Source organism: Gossypium raimondii, chromosome 5, assembly GCF_025698545.1.
Source record: "Gossypium raimondii isolate GPD5lz chromosome 5, ASM2569854v1, whole genome shotgun sequence".
NCBI classification, from domain to species: domain Eukaryota; kingdom Viridiplantae; phylum Streptophyta; class Magnoliopsida; order Malvales; family Malvaceae; genus Gossypium; species Gossypium raimondii.
In genome coordinates this window covers 9,599,804-9,619,811 of record NC_068569.1, presented here as the reverse complement: position 1 = coordinate 9,619,811, position 20,008 = coordinate 9,599,804, and the positions used below count along the sequence as shown (strand labels likewise).

Below are 20,008 nucleotides of genomic sequence, written 5' to 3'. Positions count from 1 at the left end.
CAGGCTTCATTTAAATTTCAATTCATAGATCACCATACGAGAACATAAAGATAATCCTTAAAAAATAAAAACAAACAGGAGGCGAAGTATCCCAAAACAAAAATCTCAATGATGAGATGTCCAAAATTTACTAAACAAACAAGAGGGCACATGATTCTATTCTCGCCAAACAAACAAGAAGGCACATGATTCTATTCTCGCCATAATTGAACGTAGATTAATTCACGTCAAAGAAAGAAACACAATTTGCATTAAGGCCCCACAACTCAAGATGCAAAGGGGCTTCACTCCTACATTCTTTATGTTTGATTTAAACCAAAACGAATTCAGAGCACTTACAAACATAAATCAAATTTCTCCTCTGTAACCACCAGACCCAAAATAATCCCTTCTGGAATTTGCAATAGCCATGCTTTTCTGATGCTCTAACTTGGGGCAATCTCGGATACGATGGCCCAATCCACCACAATAAGCACACCCCTTTACGCCACTTGCATTGGTGATTGCATCCACATCTTCCATTGGATCACTGAGCTCAGCTAAGACGGGCGGGATCCTCTGTTTTGCTTCTTGCAATAGGTGTTTCAAATCAAGCAGGGTTGTCTCACTTTGATTCTTGTTTATAAATGTGGTTGCAATTCCCGTTTTACCACATCTTCCTGTTCGTCCTATTCTGTGGACATAGTTTTCAATTTCTGCAGGCATATCATAATTGATCACGTGTTGAATATCAGGAAAATCCAAACCTTTAGAAGCAACATCAGTTGCAACTAACACATCCTTCTTGCCAGCTTTAAAGGATGAAATGGCGTGCTCTCTCTCTTCTTGGTCCTTCCCTCCATGAATTGCCACAGCTTCAACTCCTTTCAGCAGGAGATATTCATGGATATCATCCACGTCGGCCTTATTCTCACAAAATATTAAAACAGGTGGAGGAGTCTTTTGCAGGCATTCAAGGAGGTAGACTATCTTTGCTTCTTGCTTCACATACTCGACCTCCTGAATCACATCAAGATTTGCAGCTCCAGCTCTCCCAACATTAACAGTCACTGGCTTTACTAAAGCACTTCTGGCGAAGTTCTGAATTTTGGTAGGCATGGTAGCAGAGAACAAAAGGGTTTGCCTTTGAGCTTTAAAATGGTCAAACACTTCTCTAATGTCATCTTCAAAGCCTAAATCCACTAGTCTATCTGCTTCATCCAATGTCAAATACCTACAGAAGAGAAACAATTTGTTCGATTACCAATACCTATCTAAAAAGACTAAATGGAATACATAAATCTATGTTTTGGGGGTAAGAAAGCTTGCTATAACAGATCCAACACATTTGTTATCTTTGAAATCAAGTACAAGCATATAAAACCGATGCAGAAACACCTAAAATTACAAAATACCCGAATTACATAGAGAATTCTAAACAAAATCAACAACAATGAAGACAAACAAAAAAAGTCTTTTCCCAATAAATGCAACTTGAAGAAATTAACAATTAACCCAGACTAAATTGGATGTAAGAGATTTGACACCATCCAACATCATAGAAAAGAAATGAAAAAAAAAAGGGAAAGGAAACCAATGTAAAAAACGATACACATTTTCATCGGGAATAATTACACAGATAGCACTACAAATTGGCAAAAATACAGAGATATTTAAACAAGTGTGAACAAATTAATAGGCAAAACAAAGGTAGCTTGTTCCCAGCATGCGTCTGCGACATTTTAGCACCTAACTCCTAAGATCAGTCAATGCATACTAAATTGGCGATGGTGTACTAATTGAAGATGGTGTTACCAAAAGCGCTGGATTAAGTGTCATACCTGCAATTGTCTAAACTCATCTTCTTCTTGGCAAGCATATCCTTCAACCTCCCGGGAGTAGCAACAACAATGTGAACCCCTTTCTTCACAACATCCAACTGAGACCTCATATCTACACCACCAATACAAAGCAATGGCCTGAGTTCGGGATATCCATTCTCCCTCATAGGTATCAAAAATTGCTCCACCACTTCATATGTCTGCCTAGCAAGCTCCCTTGAAGGACAGACGATCAACCCAAAAGGGCCTTCTCCTGGAAGAATTGGCATCATCATCTCCTCCTGCAACGCAATCATAATCAACGGAAGCACAAATACAAGTGTTTTCCCTGACCCTGTAAAAGCAATCCCAATCATATCTCTCCCAGACAAGATAACAGGCAGACCTTGGACTTGAATTGGAGTCGGCTGCACAATTCCCTTTGCCTTTAATTTCTTCAATATTGGGTCTGGAAACTTCATATCTTTAAAATTCTTAATAGGAGGAGGAATTTCGTCCCCGTCAACGATAATATGCCATTGCTTTCGAATCAAATCCCTATCTTTTCGAGACATCCTTCGAATATGCAAAGGTGGTTTCCACCCAGTCAACAAGGGTTCCGTATAAGTAATCCCTTTTGCCAATTCCCGAACAGACATGAGGGTTTTCCTATCAGATAAATGTTCAATCATCTCTTTTTCTTGTTGTACAATTTGTTCCATTTGACTGATCTCGGGTTGATCCTTTTTAAGCTGAGTTGCTTTTATAAGTAAACTAGGTTTTACTTCGGCCACATTCGCTTTTTCAGTTTCATCTTCAAGCGCAGAAGCCTTGCCTTTTCTCTGTAGGATTTTTTGAGCTTCCATAGCGCGGCGTTTCGCTACCGGAATATACTCAACGTAATCATCATCTTCCTCCATTTTCTAATTTTCTGTATCGCCCAAAAAACCCCCTAAATTATAATCTAAAAATACGAAGGAAAAATCGTAAAAAAAATAATTGCCGAACAAATAACGCATAAAACCCTAAAATTCTCCGCGACTTGAATACAGAAGCTACGAAGAAGGGATGGAAGGAAGAAAGAAATCGAGATCAGAATTCCAATAATTACCTTGTTGGGTAAAGCAACGAGGCGGCGGCAGGCGGAGACGGTGCAGTGGCGGAAAGCGGTTGGGTGACGCCGTGTCCAATTGATTAAGAGAGAGAGAGAGAGAGATGAGATGAGTCGGGCAAGGTTGTAAGAAGGATCTAGGATTAGTCGAAGACCCAACTCCAAACTGTAGAGAGCGGTCCAATGGGCTCGCTGCTTTGAACAACTTGTCATTTGTCAATATCTACATCCTATATATATATTATATTCATTTCAGCTTTATATAAATAAATAATTTTTTAATACTTTTTCAAATAGAGTATTAAATTTTAGAATTGAAAATAATCCAAAATTAGTGCATATGATTTACGTATCATTATCATGTTGGTATTATATCTTATATTACAATCGTATTGAGTTTTTTTTAATTATATGTACTTTCTAATGAGAGATAGATAAGTTATTTTATATATAATAGTTTATATTATATAAACTTTAGCATATTCATAAGCATTAACTTGAGTTGAATAGAACTATAATTAAAACTTTTATCAAACACCTACTTGACACGAATTTAAATCGTGTTATCTCATCTTCTACCTCTAATCATAAGATTTGATTTTTCATGAACTCACTTTTTGCACGGCATACTGCCGAACAACAATGAGCATTAATTTGAGGGGATTTACTCATTATAGGTTGCTCCAACCGTAAATCTGGTTATATTTTCTTGGTAGCGAGTAATCTTTATGTTAGTTAATGCAACTCGTTCATTTTTTTTAATACAAAAGAGGTAATTAGGATACTGAAATTCCAATCCAAAGCATGTTACATATCATCGTCTTTTAAGGACAATCACACAAGTCAACTACCTTAATCTTCTTTTTGAGGGGCAGAATGTTACGCTCTGAATTTAGTAACTGCAGTTCCGAGTAGGGACTCTGAAAACATCATTGGTCAACGTCAGGTCAGCTGCATATTGGGACCATTTTCACTTTTTGAGGGGTTGGGTTAGGTCGATGGAAATTTTGGCGGGTTTACTTATGAAGAAATAGGGAGAGGGTAGGTATAGCATTGGAATGCCCTTCAAAGGGTATTATTCTAAGGTTCATTGCCAAAAACTCAAGTAGAGGCTACACTCACAAAAGCTTCCTAATCCCCATACTGTAAAAACTTGTTTAAATTCTCTTTTTTTTCTAAAAACAGGTATTTTGATAAATATGCTACTAAAGCAATATACACAATTTTCAATGATTACACATTCATGGAGCATAATAAAAATGGAATTAAAATCTATTTCTCCATATCAAGTTCAAGAAACTGCCTTCCAAAACCAACAGTTCAGACCTTTTGAAACAGCTTTGCATCATCAGCGTATACTATATATATAACCTATAGTATGATAGTTATCTCATACCCCATACTTTGCTCAGCCTCCACGTTCATTTCCATCTTCCTCGGATGTACCCATATAAACCCTAAACTACTTTATATTTCATCAAACTTTCTGATATTTTGGCTCCTAATGGTCCCCAAAATGTTATTAGATTCTAACTTCTACCATACTGCAAGTGAGTCTGAAACACTGCATGTTGAAAACAAACTAAATCTCCAACAACTAACTGGAGGAGAACATGGACCAGAGTTTAGATTAGTTAATTTATGCGGCCACCTATAAGAGGTGGCATCCAGCAAGTTTGGGGTTCGAATCCTAGCATTTGCAACCCTTTCCCCTATCCCCGGGGTGCAGTCTCCTTTGTACCACCAAAAGAAATTGAAGAAAGGACGAGACAGTGATTAGGTCAATCAGATAATCATGATGGCAACAAACAAAGAAAACTGGTTTCTAAAACATGTAAATTTGATACAAAAAGAACGTTGTGATGGGAAAGAAAAAAAGTACCCTTCAAATAAGGGATGAGAGAACACTTTAAAGCTATTAAATACTACTATGCAATTTACCTTAAGATTGTATCTAACAAATATGTTAAATCTACAACTTTGCATGTTGTACTCAGATCACAACTCTTGATGCCTACCTGCAAATTTAAAAGGAAAAAGAAAAGGGTAAATTAGAAGAAGCAGCAAGAAAGAAAATCGAAACTTATATCAAGTCCAAGAATACAGTAATGTTTTCTTGACAATAAAGCAGAGGAACTTATAGGAGGTGGTGGTTTTTCTATTTGCAATTCTGAACTTGATTGTTTGTCATAATGTAACCACAATACAAGTTCAACAGGATTTCTAACTGGCATTATCAGTCGGGCACTGCTGCCTTTTGGTTCAGAAACAGTCAAAACAAATGGGTTTATCCTGATGCTCTCTCTAACGAGCAACATGAAATGTTACAATGACTTGAATTCAGGCTCTAATTAAAAATTGGTGAATGAACCTGCATACTGGATCAACTAGTTCGGTACGTCTCTCCTTTTCATCAAGAATGTTCTTAACATATTAGACAGTGAGAAAGCATACCTAGATTAGGAATGGACATGCAAGCCAAGCATTTAAAAGAACTTGTGCTCTGTCAGCCATTTCATCATCGTTGTGCTTGTTCTGATCCTGGAGCTCCGACCGAAGGTGTTGCTGCCATATTGCTGGATGACCCGTTTTCAACTGGTGGAGGCACACCCCATTTGTTTTCAGATTCAAGGGGCTCAAAGACATGAACCCCACCATCTGAGAGTCCCAATGCAAATTCATTTGGCTCAGATGGATGTGCAGCAATTACAAGTGGATGAACATTGGAACTGCAACATGGAGGAAAACACTGTGTTTGAATAGGAATGTTTATCACATAAGGGGATATAGTGCTCATTATAAAATTAGATGAGCAGTAAAACTTTGATGCAAATAAAAGTTTCACATGAATTACACGGACTTGACTTCAGATTTTAGATTTATTGTACATGATACCAGAAAGTGGGAGAACAAAAGACATTAAGATAATATGGAGGAGATTGCAATTAGTAATGTATGCATGCTCCTCTAACAGTATAACGTTCATTTTTTTTGTAATTTAAAACTATAATGTGTAAATCCAGTGCATTAAAGTGTGCACGTCCTTGTCTATTGTACCCAAAATTTGTTCTTGAACAAAAGTATCCAAATGAAATCCAAAATACCTGAGTCAAGAAGATAATGAACATACCTGACACTAGCAGGAAGATAAGCAGAAGGATTTATACGGCAACGTAGTCTGAGGTTTGCAGCAGTAAAGACACAAACAGTTGCATCCAAAAAGCTGGAATACACCAGTTGGCTATCACATGAGAATGTCGCATGAGTAATTGGAGCAGAAGATTCGAGCGGAACCCACTAAATCAGAGAAAAACAGTATTAGAAGATCATGAGATAAAGTTATTTCACAATGGATCAAACAATCACAAAGAGATACCTGCTTCACACGTTCTAGCTTTGTTGTTTCATATATGGCAAGCTGAGTCTCATGTACAACAAGAAAATGCATCTGGTCCTGATGGAATTGTACACGTGTGTCTGACAGTGCCGTTGGTGTTCTCCCAGATGGAACCTGCAAGAATCTAGACCTCTGCTTTTCCCATCCATCAGTGTTCCATACACAAAGCTGGAGAGAGAATGGTAAAATGATCAATGAACCGAAAGCAAAATTTCCATTGATGATAATAACTTCAAGTTCTAAGAAGGTTTGATTAATTAGCTAAGCTATGTATTGGAGAAAGCAGGCGAGACTTTGTAATTCTTTTGGAATACCTGAGAATCTGCTCCTGATGAGACAAGCACACTCAGTACATGAGAGAAGGCAAGGCCAGTTATTCTTTTGGAGTGGCCTTTAAGCTTACTCTTCACCTAGATGATGCAAATGATAAATAAATAACCAATGATTCGTCTTGAAACAAGTTACATAAATTATTCTCCACAAGATGGATCATACCTCATCCACACGAACATTATATATCTGAATCGTTGAATCGTCCATGCCTATAGCAATAATATTGTTATCTTGAGGGTGGAATGCAAGAAAAGTCGCTGGTGGTGGTGGCGGCATGAAAGTCGCCATTGTCTGCAAGTGTCCATTAAAAACATCATATGCTTATTCAGATCATCAACAAATGGAGGATGACGGGGAAGGAGAGGAAGATTTATCTTGCTCCAATTCTAGATGGAGCAGGAAAAAGAAAAGGTATTCCAGCATTCATGGGTTACCTTGAATGTCATCATATTAAACAAGGAAATCTTTCCTCCAGATGCAGACATTACATAAGAATCATTCTTGGATAAAGCAAAACAGGGTACAGCCTCTTCAGGATTTGTATCAGCAACATCATTTGTCATAAGAATGCCACTTGATGGTTGCCACAACTGAGGTGGTACACTCGCAGTTGCCTAGAGAATGAAGCGACAAAATGCAATTACAGTACAAGTCACTTCAATGTATTCTTTAACTAATGAGTAGAAACCATTTCGATATCCATGTACCTTGCCATTTGAATTACGTTCACTTCGCTGCCACTTCCAGAGCAAGTGAATAGCATTTGATGCCAATGCCAAAATAGCATTACCTGAATTAGTGAAGATTAACCTTGATATCTGTTACCATCACAGAGAAAGCTGATAAGATAGGGCCCAAAGGAAGGAGATGAATCAAGATGGATTTCAGTTTCAGGTTATCTACTTTCTCTTTATTAAAGAGAATGGGGCCAAATCATATCCCAAAACAATATAAAAATTACAAGGTAATTCCACAAGTGTAATTTTGACAGGGATAAGTATAGAAAATATAAACTGGTGAACAACAGTATATAAGTTCCAAAGATGGTACATTTACCCACCAAATTGGCCAATGGAGACATGAAAGAGAAAGCAGATGTAGCAGAATCATGGAATACCACCAAATGGGCCAAAAAAAGTGAAAAATCAAAAGCATTATTACACAGGACAACAAATATGATCGAGTAGTCAGCCTACCAGCATGTTAGAAAATCAATGGAGCGCAAAGGTATTTGAAAATCTCTATACCTTGGTCACCCTCAAGTTTTCAGGAAGCCTCAAGGATCGACACTGAGATGGTTCACTGATTTCAGTTAGCTTCCAAATCTTTGATTTATCACTCGATTCTTCTGTTATTCTGGGTTTCACATCCCCCAAGCTCCTGGCATCCCCATTCTGAAAATACAACACATGAACTACAAAATTATTCATCCGAGCTTGACTACTCAAAGGAGAAACAATGATGACATAACAATAACACATATTGGTGTTGAACTACTGCTGATATAAAAATTTTGATGCTATTGATTAGGGAAAGAAATGGAAAAAAGAAAGAAAAATCTGTCCCACAGACCATTCCAGCAATAGCAACTACAGAGGCACTTCTGTCTGCAAGTCCAGCACTAGTAGCAACCGCTGCGGCAGCAGCAGCTGAGATTGGATTTATTGTAGGCTGAAAAAATCAACACGTTAAAGGAGAAGATTTATTTCACAAATGGACCCAGTATTGTTTTATTTCACTAATGAAAATCAACGAGGTAATGGTACTACCTTTGGGGCTTCCGATGTTCTTGAGGCATCATAAGAAAGATTCTCCAACGTGCGCAATAATCGCATACCATCTAAATTCGCCAAAATCTTAATCCCATTATCATTGGCGGAAACAGCCAAGAGAGAGCCATCCTTGTTAAAGCGAATGCGTGGACTTGCCTAGGATTTTGGAAAGATAAATATAAGCAGCCACAACCTTCAAGATGATATAAAACTTAACTGAACATAAATGAACTTACTGGAAGGCCTCCATCAGCATCAACACTTGTCAAGGGTTGAACATTGTCCATATCCCAGAATTTGATAGAGAAATCATCACCGGCAGCTAAATACCTATTCTTAGTGGTGTCAAATTGCACAACACCTAAAGAACGTTTGCGGAATCCTTGATAGGTCCTCTTCACGGCCCCTTCACTTTCATTCCATTCTACGATAAATGACTCCCCATCTTTACTGGTGCCACAGGAAAAAAGCCTACAAATCCAACCACCAAACCAAAAAGGTCAGTGAGAAAATGAAACAAAACCACCTTTATCCCGAATTATTGACAACTAGCAGAAGGTCAATATGAGTTATGGTGCAAGCAAACTAACCTTGTACCATCAGCACTGTAGGCCATGGTTGTGCACCAACGGCCAGGAGCTTCATAATCAACACGTGATCCCATATTATCATATAACCATGCTTTTATCTTTCCATCTATAGCTGTTGAAAAGATAAACTGAGGCAGAAGTCAAAAGGAGGCAACATCAGTAAGATGAATAGACATAGGCACATGCCCATAGTACAAGTACGAAGAGTGTAAGACAGCTAAAGCAAGAAAGCAATATCTTTACCTGAATGTTTTCTTTATAGTGAGGGCAGACAGAATAAACAGAAGCCTCATGACCTTCAAAGGTATATTGTTTTGTACCATTGGTAGCCTCCCACACCTAAAATTACAACATGAAATTAGCAAGGACAAGCAACTTGTCTCCAAGAAAGATAACTGACCACATAAAATGATAAACAAACCTTGATCGTCTTGTCATCACCGCAAGTTACTACACAAAGTTGCTTATTTGGATGAGAAAATGCAAGATCATTTACTCCACCAACATGAGCATCAATCTAGAATATAAAATTCAAATATCAATTTCAGTTTCACAATGGAAACTCAGCAAGAGAACTGAAAAAAGATCCAAGATAACAAGCTCAAATATATACCTCCAGATGCTGCCGAACCTCATCGCCACCATGATAAGAATATATTTGCACAATGTGCCTCGAGTAAGCAACTCCTGTTTTCCGAACAGGTATAACATAATCAATGATCCCACACTACTTATAAATACGCACATAGGTGCTTGCAGATTAAACATTGACTAATTGTAATGGATTCAATCTCACCAAATAAAGAACCATCAGGGCTCCAAATCACACGATTTACAGAGACAGCAGGATCTTTGACTAGAGCAGCCTAAATTCAAGTAAATAAATTGTACTTAGCATGTGCAATTAGCAAGTGCATTAAACAAACACTTTGAGGCACAAACCTGAAGAGGCATTGAACAAGCACTAAGATCCCAAACTTTAAAATTCTTCAAAACCAGCCGCTCCCGAGAGCCAATTTCCCACAATGCTATGTCTCCAACATTGGTACCAACTGGATCATAGCATGTAGAAAACTCAGAATTCCATTACCCAAGATAGAACCAGCAGCCAGCCAAAAACAGAAAGTGAAATGCAACTATAAAAAATTAAAGGCGGAAGTTTAGCAGAGCAGACCTAGAAGTAGAGTCTGTTGAACGGGATGGAAATCCATGCTCATAGGAGATGAACCCTGATTCAAAGTTCTTGCAACTGCCTTTGGCAGATCATCGGGTGCATTGAAAGTCTGACTGTGACCATGGCCAGGAAATGTTACAGGCAGCACATTGACAGGAAGATTTACCTGCAAAAAAGAAAGCAAAGATCGGTAAAATATTTTAGGCAAAAGGAAACACAACCATAACTATCAGACACCCGATCGAACAGCCAGACTACATATCATATAAATTAATTAAAGCAAAACTTGAATACCTCATCAGAAATCCCCATGGGCCTTGTCCTTTTGGAAACATGATCAGAGTCCCCAGATGGGTAGTCTACAGAAGGATTAGTTGGAGGAGTCCTAGGATGCTTCAATGCAGCTATAAGTCAACAATGAAACATAATTAAGGTTAAAAAAGGTCCTAGAAGAAGGAATGATCACAATATGATAGAAAGAAAGGGAGGAAGTGACAATAGAAGAATGACATTTGAAAGAACAAAGAGAAAGACATAACTACCTGGTATTGAGGCAGGACCAAGACCAATAGCTCCACCAGACACAGCTGGATGAGCTACAGTAGAAGGGTTTGACATCCAACCAGCAAGGGGTGCTGGAACTGGCGCTGGTGTAGGTTGAAAAGGCTGAAGATGTAAACTGAGTACTTTAAGAGGAGATTATCGACAATGAAAGAGATTTTTTACACTATCATCTAAAATGGATACCTACCCCATGAGCACCAAGGGGAGGAAAGCCCCCGGCCTTTGGTAACCCTCCAAGAAGAGGATTGTTAGCAGGTGATGGTGCTCGCGCACCATTTGGCTGTCCACAAGAGTGATCCACGAAGAGAGTTTTTATATCTGGATTCGGCCTTGGGTTTTTACAAAGTTGATGCTGCCAATTCAAGCTGTAATTGCACAACAAATCAGTTGTCCTATAAAGCCACAACTAGAATGACTTGAGCTTATTCAGAACATCAATGCCAGTGCAGCCAAGGCAATAAAAAACCAAACTTGAATGTCATGTAATATCCGTGAGTTCATTGCATAAATAAGTCAGCATTGAAAAATTACCAACCCCCAATCTCTTCAAAGCAGCTAACAGAACGATGATATAACTGAAGAAAATTACCTCTGATTAATGAGGGTGCGTAACCTTGAATTTCTAAGGTTTGGGAACTGTAATTTGTCACGGAATAAAGGATTTGCTTCAATAAGCTTCTTGAGTTCAACTAACATGATTGCTCTAGCAGACTTTGTATCTCCATATTTTGACAACTGTTCATTCTCCCTGTTATGAAAAAAATTAATTCCTCACCACATTCACCCGCATCAAGACTTGAACCATTTATACACAAAGGTAACATACCTGAAATTCTCCAACGTCAAAAGCTGAGTGATTTCCTTAAAAAGTTCCTCATTAAATGTGGCAAAAACTTTCAAATCCTTTACTAATATCTCCACGGCCTTGGACAGATCATGCCTAATTAATGTATAAACATTCCAATTGTCACTAAATTCTATCAAGGAAGTTTTTGGGTTGAAACATCACAAACTTAAGTGAAACAAATCAAAAATTGCAGCACATAAAAGCTTACTTATCCAATGCCTCGAGATACTTCTGCTTTCTTATCTCGAAAAAGATTTTCATGGAATATCGATTGTCGTCTACCTTGGTGAAACCAGACAAGTATTTCTCAACCTCATCCCAGTTTCCGTTATGTACCTCATCCTCAAAATACTTCATATTAAAGAAAAACCCAGATTCCTGTTCAAGCCTATAAAAAAAATCAAAATAATTTAACAAAACCATTAATAAGGTGAAATCATTACATTTTAAATTACCAGTTAACAAAAAAATACTGAATATCATGAATCCTTAAAAGTAATAAAACTAATAAGCTTTTTTTAACCAAAAAAAAAACCTTACCTGTGAACAGTCTCTTTAAACTTTTCCTCATCTAGAAACTGTAAGATCAAGAACACAAGCTCTCTACTGAGAGACGACATCGTGGCCGCCCTGTCTTAATTTCGCAAGGACGAGACTAAAATCACCAAATATAAAGTCTAGATCTGCAAAAGTATTTCCCCAAAAAAAAAAAAAGAGTCAGCTCAAACACCTTAAAAATCCTTTAAAATAAAAGATAAAAGAAAGCCCAAAGTTAATTTTACATGAAACTTAAACCATTTAACCTTCTTCAAACCCCTCTCTCCAAAAGAAAAAAACTCTAGGGATTTTTAGCATCAAAGAGACAAAAAGAAAAAGCAACTTTATACCATTTAGAAACCCGAGACGGAATTTTCCCAAAAAAACCAAAAAAGATATAAAGAAAACTGAAGGTTTTAAAGTAACAGATTCTATAAACATAAAAACAGGAACAAAAGTAAATAGATTTGTTAAAAACTTACCTTGTTCTTTGAATAGATCGGTTTTCAGACAAAAAATTAGAGATAAAAAAAAAAACCTTGCTCTCCCTGTGGTAAATAAAATGAACCTTCTTCTCTTAAACACAAAGCAAATATTGCCTCTTTCCCTCTAGAAAAAAAAATTGTATTCCCTTATAAATAATACCCAACCTAAAAGCTTTCAGAGATGGTGAATTATAAAGGAAGGAGGCGACAGGTTAAAGATGATGATATGCCGTTGTACTTATCATTGATAGCTTATGTTAAAATGGACAAGTTATTTTGATAAACTGATTGACTTATTAATACGTACAGTTAAAGAGTAGGCCCCACTTAGCCGGCTACACTTTGTCGAGTTTATCGGCGCGGAATTTCTAGCTGACAGCTATTCTGCTACAACAAATAATGAGATCTAGTAAGGTATGTTTCGGTTTTCTTTCTAAACCGTCGATTATAAGTTTTTAAAATGAATCGAACGGTCATAAATAGAGATTACTGTAATAGTGCGAAGTAGGGAAAAAAGAGCCAGGAAAGCGATATTTATATTTGCTATTCTCAGATCCCCCCAAAAGAAACGACAGGCTTTTTCTCGTAGCCAGGGGAATCCAGTAAGTTTAACCCTAGATATTGCTGAATATTACGGAACCTGCCATTTCGGGGGAATTTTTTGGGGGAAATAATACTGACTTGTAGAAATATAACGTGAAACTTGAAAACACTGCATTTTTTAATCATGAATTTATCGTGATATGTTGCTCCGAGAAGTCGCTTTTGGTTTTGAAAGCGAGCAATAATTAATTTTTTAGGGTCTTTCTGAAAACATTGTTTGTTTTAGGTTGGAGTCATAATCACAGCTTTGATTGTTTCTAACAAGGAAAGGAGAGAAGATATAAATAACATTAGTTTATGTAAAAAGAAAATGAACTATTCCACGAAATTTAAAAAAAACATCCAATCCAATGTATTCCCCTTTTTTTTATATTTTACTTCAATTTTCTAACAATACTTAGCTTAATTTTTTTAATGGATATCTTTAATAATTATTAAAATATATCAATATAATGAATATAATTCAATACGATTAATTTATTCCAAAAATTATAAGGTATATTACCATATTTATATAATCATTACAATTAATATATTTAACTAAATTGAACGTAGTTGGAGTGATTATTTATTTTGTAATTCCTGCTATCTCTTCCCTTTATTGTTTTTCTTCTCCCTATTTTGTTGGAGATTTCTCTAAAATTAGATTCATCCTCAGTTCAAACAGCAATTCAATTATATATCACCTCGTATTCTATATCTTATTACTTGTTTTAATCATTTTCTCCTTTTCAATTAAATTTTGGTTTAATGATAAATTCAACCATTAATATTTGTATGTTTTGTCAAAATGGCCTTATTTGAGCATTTTTGGCCTTCAACCTTTATTCTTTAATGATTTAATGAATAAATTTAAAGTTTTAATTTTCTTTTCTTTCAAGAGGTTTCAATCTTTCATAGGTTTGTTTATTGAGAAGTTTTTCTACTGAGTTAATTCTTTTAGATAATTATGTTTATTTTCTTTAAATTAAGAGTTCTTTTTAAATTTAATGTATTATTTATTTTATTATTCTCCACATGTAATTATCTTATTGGGTTATCTATGTAATAAATTATATCTCATTAAAAATATTCCATGTATGAAATTCTACGTCATCCCCGTTAACTTTTTTAACGATTTTTTCATTAAATCTGTTAGAAAAAGCATATTGAAAAAAAAGAACAAAGGTTGATGGCCGAAAAAGGCTCAAAAATACAAGTAGGACTATTTTGACAAAACATGCAGACATTAATGGTCAAATTTGTCATTAAACCTTAAAATTTTGTATGTATATATGTAATATAAATATTTATATATCAATATATATAACATTTATCTTTACCATGAATGATATTTATTTTTAAACGACACCCATAATTAGGGCTGAGCAATAAAAATTCATAAATTGAAAATTGACCTGAATTGAAGTGTTTGAACGGTTTATAGAATACAAGTTTAAAAATTGTGCTTACTCAAATCAAATCGAAATTTATTTTTATTTAATATAGAATTAATTTTATTTTATCATATAAAATAAAAATTTTATATTTAAGATAGTGAAAAATTTTAAAAATTTTTAAATTTTATATAACTTTTAAAATATTTATAAAAAGACTTTAAAATCTTATCAAATAATATTTAAAAGTTATATGAGGAAGTTAATTTTACCAAAATAAATTTTAAAATGTAAAACAAAAATTAATATAAAATGGATAATTAAAGTAAAGTAAAACAAATTATAATAGATGATTAAAAAATGTAAAAGGAAATCCGACGAACCAAATTTGATATTACTCTGTGCGTAAAAGTAGGCACCATTATTAAAAGTAATTCAGTAAAGCATAATACTTTTGGTTTGAATGCGTAAAAGTCATGTCAGAGTCTCCTACCAAAAATAAATAAATGAATGAATGAAAAAAAAGGCATGCATGAGTTGAAAAAGTCAAAGCTACTCAACTCAAGGAATATTAGGATTTCTCAATGTATTTTTACCTTAATAGCCTATGATAACGATTCCTTTGATTGCTAAACTCACCTAATATTTTACCAAAAAAGATGTCACCTAATACAATAAATTCCACGTATCCAAAGTCTACTCGTGTCAATTCAACTCTAATCTTTATTCACGTGATTATTATCAGATAATTGATAGTAAATTAAAATTTTAAAAAAATAATTATAAAAATTTGACACTTTTTAATATAGATTTTAAAACCGAATAATTATCACTAGCTTAAATGTCTCATTGTTTGTTTAATTTGGTAACCTTAATCTAAATTATGTCAAGTTTAGAATAAGTTTGCATCCGTCAAAATTAGTCTGATTTTCGATTAATTAAAGAATGTATAATATTAATAATTTTTTAAAAATCTGATTTATTAATTTTAAAAATAATAAATTTGAGTTTTGTGAATAGAATGTAATGGAATTTTAGGCAAGATTGTTGAAAGCCAAATTAACGACAAGGCTACACATGGTCAAGGATCGTGATTTTCCGCTTTTTCTCATGTTACTTTATCAATGGTCGTTGAAATCCGCATAAAATCAAATTATTGTTTTAATATTAACTAAAGGAATCTTCCTATCCACAACAATACATATAATAAAATTTATATTTCTTAATTTAATTTCATCACATTGCAAGAACATATATATTATATGTAAAAAAAATAATCATATGTTCACAGTCCAAATTAAATTCTCACCCTCCAGAGAAAGTCGAAATTGAATTCTATCTAGGGTTGTGTTATTCGCTTATTCTTAACTTCAATAAATCTAAAGATAAAGTCAAGTATTGTTTAATTAAATAATAATAATAGGTTAAAATATGTTCAAATCTCCTATTCTTTTGTATGTTAGAATAATTTTCTTTTACTTCCATTTTAAGGAATTCAGTCTTATTTTATTGAATTTAAAACTACAAATTCAGTTATAAATCTTATAAAAATTATTTAAATTTAATTTTATTATAACATTTTATTTTTATTAAATAGGTATTAAGTAAGTATTTTTAAAATGTTATATTATTGAATATTAATTAAATTCTATATATTATTAACCAAAATAATACCAATAATTATTATTATGATAGAAAATAGTCAATAAAAAGAAAGCCAGATAAATGAAAAATCTGGGAAAAGGTAAAGATTCTAATGCAGACGCGCCACGAAGGAGCATGAAGATCACTAGCCACTGATGCTTCATCGAGCTGATGTTGGTATTCGAGCAAGTGGGTTCCACTATTCATCAGTCAGGAGGGGACAGATCTAAACTGATGTGTACGACGCGACTGTCTCCCTCGTGTTTTGGACTTGGCCTCTCTGACTCAGCGCGTGCGATTTCACCCCTCTCGTTTTTATTATAACTTTTTTCACCCATCGGTTTTTTTATTTAATTATTTAAAATTAAATATAGTTTAATATGGGTTTTGTTAATTAGCGTAATAATAAATTTATCTCACTAAATGTTTTTATATTCTATAGTCTTCCATATTTACAAAATTTATCATTTTAATTCTAATTCTAAAAATAATAAAATATATTTAAAAACTCTTTTTACAATTTTATAGTTACTTTTTTAAAGTTTTATAATATATTTTTCTTTTTACAATTTATATTTACTTTTTATCATCGACCAAACATATAAAACCCAAAAATTAAAACTATTTTTCTATTCAATCTATTTTGATTTAGTTCCTTTTTTTATTGTTACATTGTTCATCTCAAATGCCTGATTAAAACTTAGAAAGAAGCTCAAATTTAACTATTTTAATTATAAAGCTGACAAAATGGTTGGGTTGACACTTGATGGCACAAGCTCTAACTCTTTGCTGCAAAGGTAGTGTTGGTTTCAAGTTCTATTGTTCTCGTGTCTTTATCATTTCTAGCTCTACATTGGCGAGAGATTGTAAAACAATACCATAACCTTTGATATTTTAAACTTTGGGCTCCTTTGGATGTCCATTTTCCTCTGGTGTGGTGCAATTGAGTGTTATTTCAATGTAATCATGCTGGTAGAAGCTGTTTGGATTGCACAGCATCAGTGCATTGAACGCTACAAAACACTAGTAGAAATGAAATTTTTCACTGATGAAAAAATTGACAGTGAGTTCAACGTAGGTATGCTTTTACCATTTTGTCTTTGTCATGTGCTTTCATGATAATAAATAATATTTTTAAGTGGATTTTTATAAAAAAATAATTATATAATTAATTAAAATATTTATAATAAAATATCAAAAGATACATTTTAATATTTTATTAAATGAATTTATAAATTCATATATTTTTAATAATTTCATAAAAGTAAATTAATTTTAAAAACTTCATTATATATCAATTTTAATCTGATGTCCTTAATAGTTATTTTTTATTCTCACCACACCGTTACAACTGCGTTTGAATCTAAACACACACTCTACCGTTGTTTCTAATCTCACTGCTACAGTAACTAATCTCACCGCCACCGCAGTTTTTAACTTCACCGGAGGTAAACACACCGCCCATTCAACCTAAGCCTTCATCAATTGAGTGAATGAAAGAATAAAGTGGAAGATATTGTTGAAAGTCACTTTTGGTACAAAACTTTTTGAAATGTTTTTCTATTTGTTTTTTTTTTAAATTTTGGTTATACCTCCACAATGAGTCTTTATACATGTTCATGCGATTCATTTTGTGACGAACCTACCACCTCTCACGATAAGTGAATTATTGAGCCAAATAAATCTATCGAGACTTGCACCGCAGTATAACAAAAAGCTTACTTAAGTTGACCTTCACTAAACATACATGGGATTCACGTGAGGAATCAAACTTATTGAATCATATCTTAGAATGTCACATCATCGTCACTTCAAGGGAACAAACTGAGCTTATTGACAATAATCCCTAAACATCTTGTCTTCAAATATAAAAACCCATGACAGTATCTCAAGGAGGTTAAGTCTCTTTCCATATCAAAAACTTATTTCCCTTAGACTATTTCACCATAAGATCGTCCTAACTTTTACTGACTTTTTGCCTTACTCAAGGATGAACCATCACGTCCTCCCATTGTTAATCTCACTAGTAAACAAAAGCTCATTTTTATTATGATTTTTATTTATTTCAACAAATTTTAAGATGTTTTAAATATTTTTAATTAGGACTAAATGATAAATCTTTTAAACATTAAGGGCTAAATTTGTTTATTTTAGATTTAAGATCAAATTGATAGTTTGTATAAATATTTGAGGCTAAATTTGTTATTAGACCAATAAAACAAAGCTTACGTTAGACTTCGTTAAACAACTAACGGAAGAGTGATTAAAATATTTAATTTTGAAAAGTTAAATAACTAAAACAAAAAATTTAATAGTTGAATGACTAAAATAGAACAAACTAAATAATTACGTGACTAATCTTATTCTTTGGCCAATTAAAATAATTATGAATGGTTATACATACAACTAATCATTTATGAAGCAGGGATTAAAAAATAACATGGATAAAAGAATTGTACAATACTCACACATAATTTCGTAACTTATTTTTTATATAATTCTTAATTCTAAATCTTTTACATTAACTCATATCTTTTAATTATTATTAAGTTTTAAAATTATTCTCATATTTATGAAAGTTAAGACTTTTATAATTATGTTTTGAACTAGAATGGCCGTTGATCTCACAACCTTAACTTATTTGTAAATAATAAATCATCTAGTGGTAGTGGAATGTCAACTCATAAGTGTCACGTCAATAAAACAGTTTTTATTTAAAATGTCTCTTTAAAATAAAGATAAAAGGAAAGGTTGAAAAGATCCTTTCACTTTTCGAACTGATAAGAATTTTGAGAGAAGAAAATCAATATGATTTTTTTAACAAGTGAGAGGAAAAAAAGAATAGAAGGCCATTTTGTCTTTTCTTTTTCTTTTTCGTTTGAAAATAAAAAGATTTGTCCTTAAAAAAGGAAAACAAAGATGATGTGAAACTTGTGTACATGACAAAATTGTGGCGTTTTATACGATATGTATTTGATGGAGCAGAAATAATTCAGGTACGTTTTTTGAAAAATTATACATATAAGTTTAAAGAAAGCTTATGTCATGAAATATATATATTTTTTGTACAAATATCAATTATTTGATAAATACTTTGGAAGTAACTACGGTTTTATTCGATAATTATGATTATTGAAAAGAATATTAATATTGCGGTAAAAGTTTGTGATTCATCATACCTAATTTCAAGTTGAAATCTTAAATACTTAATTATTAATATTTTAACGATATTATCATATTTTGTATTTTATTTATATAAATTATGTATGTTAAATTTGACATAAATTAAATTTTTTAATTATTTATTTTATATAAAATTTAATTGTTTAAATATTTTTTAGATCGATATAATAAAAATATCAAATCGATTTAATAAGAAATATTTTTATAATTAGCACAAACGATGAGAAATCACGAGGTACAATGAATTAACTATCCACTAGTTTTATTTAGTTTAGAGGAAACAAGGAACCGACAAACAATGGAAGGATTGTGACAGACGCAAGCTCCAATATTCCACATTCCTGAATATAATAAAACTAATTAATGAGCAATTATGTAAATTAATAATAATGAACAATAATTAGTTGTTGTTTTTTTGTTTGTAAATCAAGCACTAAAGATGTGCTCTTTTTAATTAATTAGACGTGGTTTCCACGCGCCACACTTGTCGTGATTATTTCTGTATACCCATTAATCCACCTTTGATATGCCGCTTCCTTGAATATTATTAATCAATTTATCCCGAAGGTTTGCTTCCAGTTCGGTCACCAGAT

General features: G+C 33.5%; 2 protein-coding genes across 3 annotated transcripts; both read right to left on the bottom strand.

The window, feature by feature from the left end:
* Positions 1 to 87: 87 nt before the first annotated feature.
* On the bottom strand, positions 88 to 3,103 carry LOC105768849 (DEAD-box ATP-dependent RNA helicase 35). 2 transcript variants are annotated; one of them, XM_012589069.2, is made up of 3 exons: positions 2,911 to 3,103; positions 1,821 to 2,763; positions 88 to 1,213 (listed from the first exon to the last, which is right to left on the bottom strand). In XM_012589069.2, the coding sequence occupies exons 2-3, from the start codon at positions 2,717 to 2,719 to the stop codon at positions 349 to 351; spliced, it is 1,764 nt and encodes a 587-aa protein (XP_012444523.1). In that variant the 5' UTR covers positions 2,720 to 2,763; positions 2,911 to 3,103; the 3' UTR covers positions 88 to 348. The 2 variants fall into 2 exon arrangements, with proteins under 2 accessions (XP_012444523.1, XP_012444522.1); XM_012589068.2 differs by having other exon boundaries at positions 1,821 to 2,730.
* A 1,606-nt stretch (positions 3,104 to 4,709) lies between these two features.
* On the bottom strand, positions 4,710 to 12,774 carry LOC105769519 (protein TOPLESS). Its single transcript, XM_012590205.2, has 27 exons — positions 12,607 to 12,774; positions 12,128 to 12,270; positions 11,796 to 11,975; positions 11,567 to 11,680; positions 11,330 to 11,488; positions 10,928 to 11,105; positions 10,719 to 10,842; positions 10,471 to 10,580; positions 10,177 to 10,342; positions 9,945 to 10,054; positions 9,799 to 9,868; positions 9,616 to 9,689; positions 9,424 to 9,519; positions 9,246 to 9,341; positions 9,003 to 9,130; positions 8,649 to 8,883; positions 8,410 to 8,568; positions 8,213 to 8,311; positions 7,888 to 8,034; positions 7,348 to 7,458; positions 7,075 to 7,254; positions 6,803 to 6,931; positions 6,622 to 6,717; positions 6,287 to 6,475; positions 6,041 to 6,207; positions 5,365 to 5,639; positions 4,710 to 4,928 (listed from the first exon to the last, which is right to left on the bottom strand). Exons 2-26 carry the CDS (start codon positions 12,205 to 12,207, stop codon positions 5,429 to 5,431), a joined length of 3,408 nt encoding a protein of 1,135 aa, XP_012445659.1. The 5' UTR covers positions 12,208 to 12,270; positions 12,607 to 12,774; the 3' UTR covers positions 4,710 to 4,928; positions 5,365 to 5,428.
* Positions 12,775 to 20,008: the final 7,234 nt, after the last annotated feature.

Excerpts from the sequence above, each read along its gene's own strand:
- LOC105768849 (XM_012589069.2), bottom strand. The coding sequence starts at position 2,719 with ATGGAGGAAGATGATGATTACGTTGAGTATATTCCGGTAGCGAAACGC. Across the intron at positions 1,214-1,820 it reads ATGAGTTTAGACAATTGCAG|GTATTTGACATTGGATGAAG; the intron begins GTATGACACTTA and ends TCTCTTCTGTAG.
- LOC105769519 (XM_012590205.2), bottom strand. The coding sequence starts at position 12,207 with ATGTCGTCTCTCAGTAGAGAGCTTGTGTTCTTGATCTTACAGTTTCTA. Across the intron at positions 8,569-8,648 it reads ATGCTGATGGAGGCCTTCCA|GCAAGTCCACGCATTCGCTT; the intron begins GTAAGTTCATTT and ends CCAAAATCCTAG. Across the intron at positions 5,640-6,040 it reads TATCTTCCTGCTAGTGTCAG|TTCCAATGTTCATCCACTTG; the intron begins GTATGTTCATTA and ends TCCATGTTGCAG.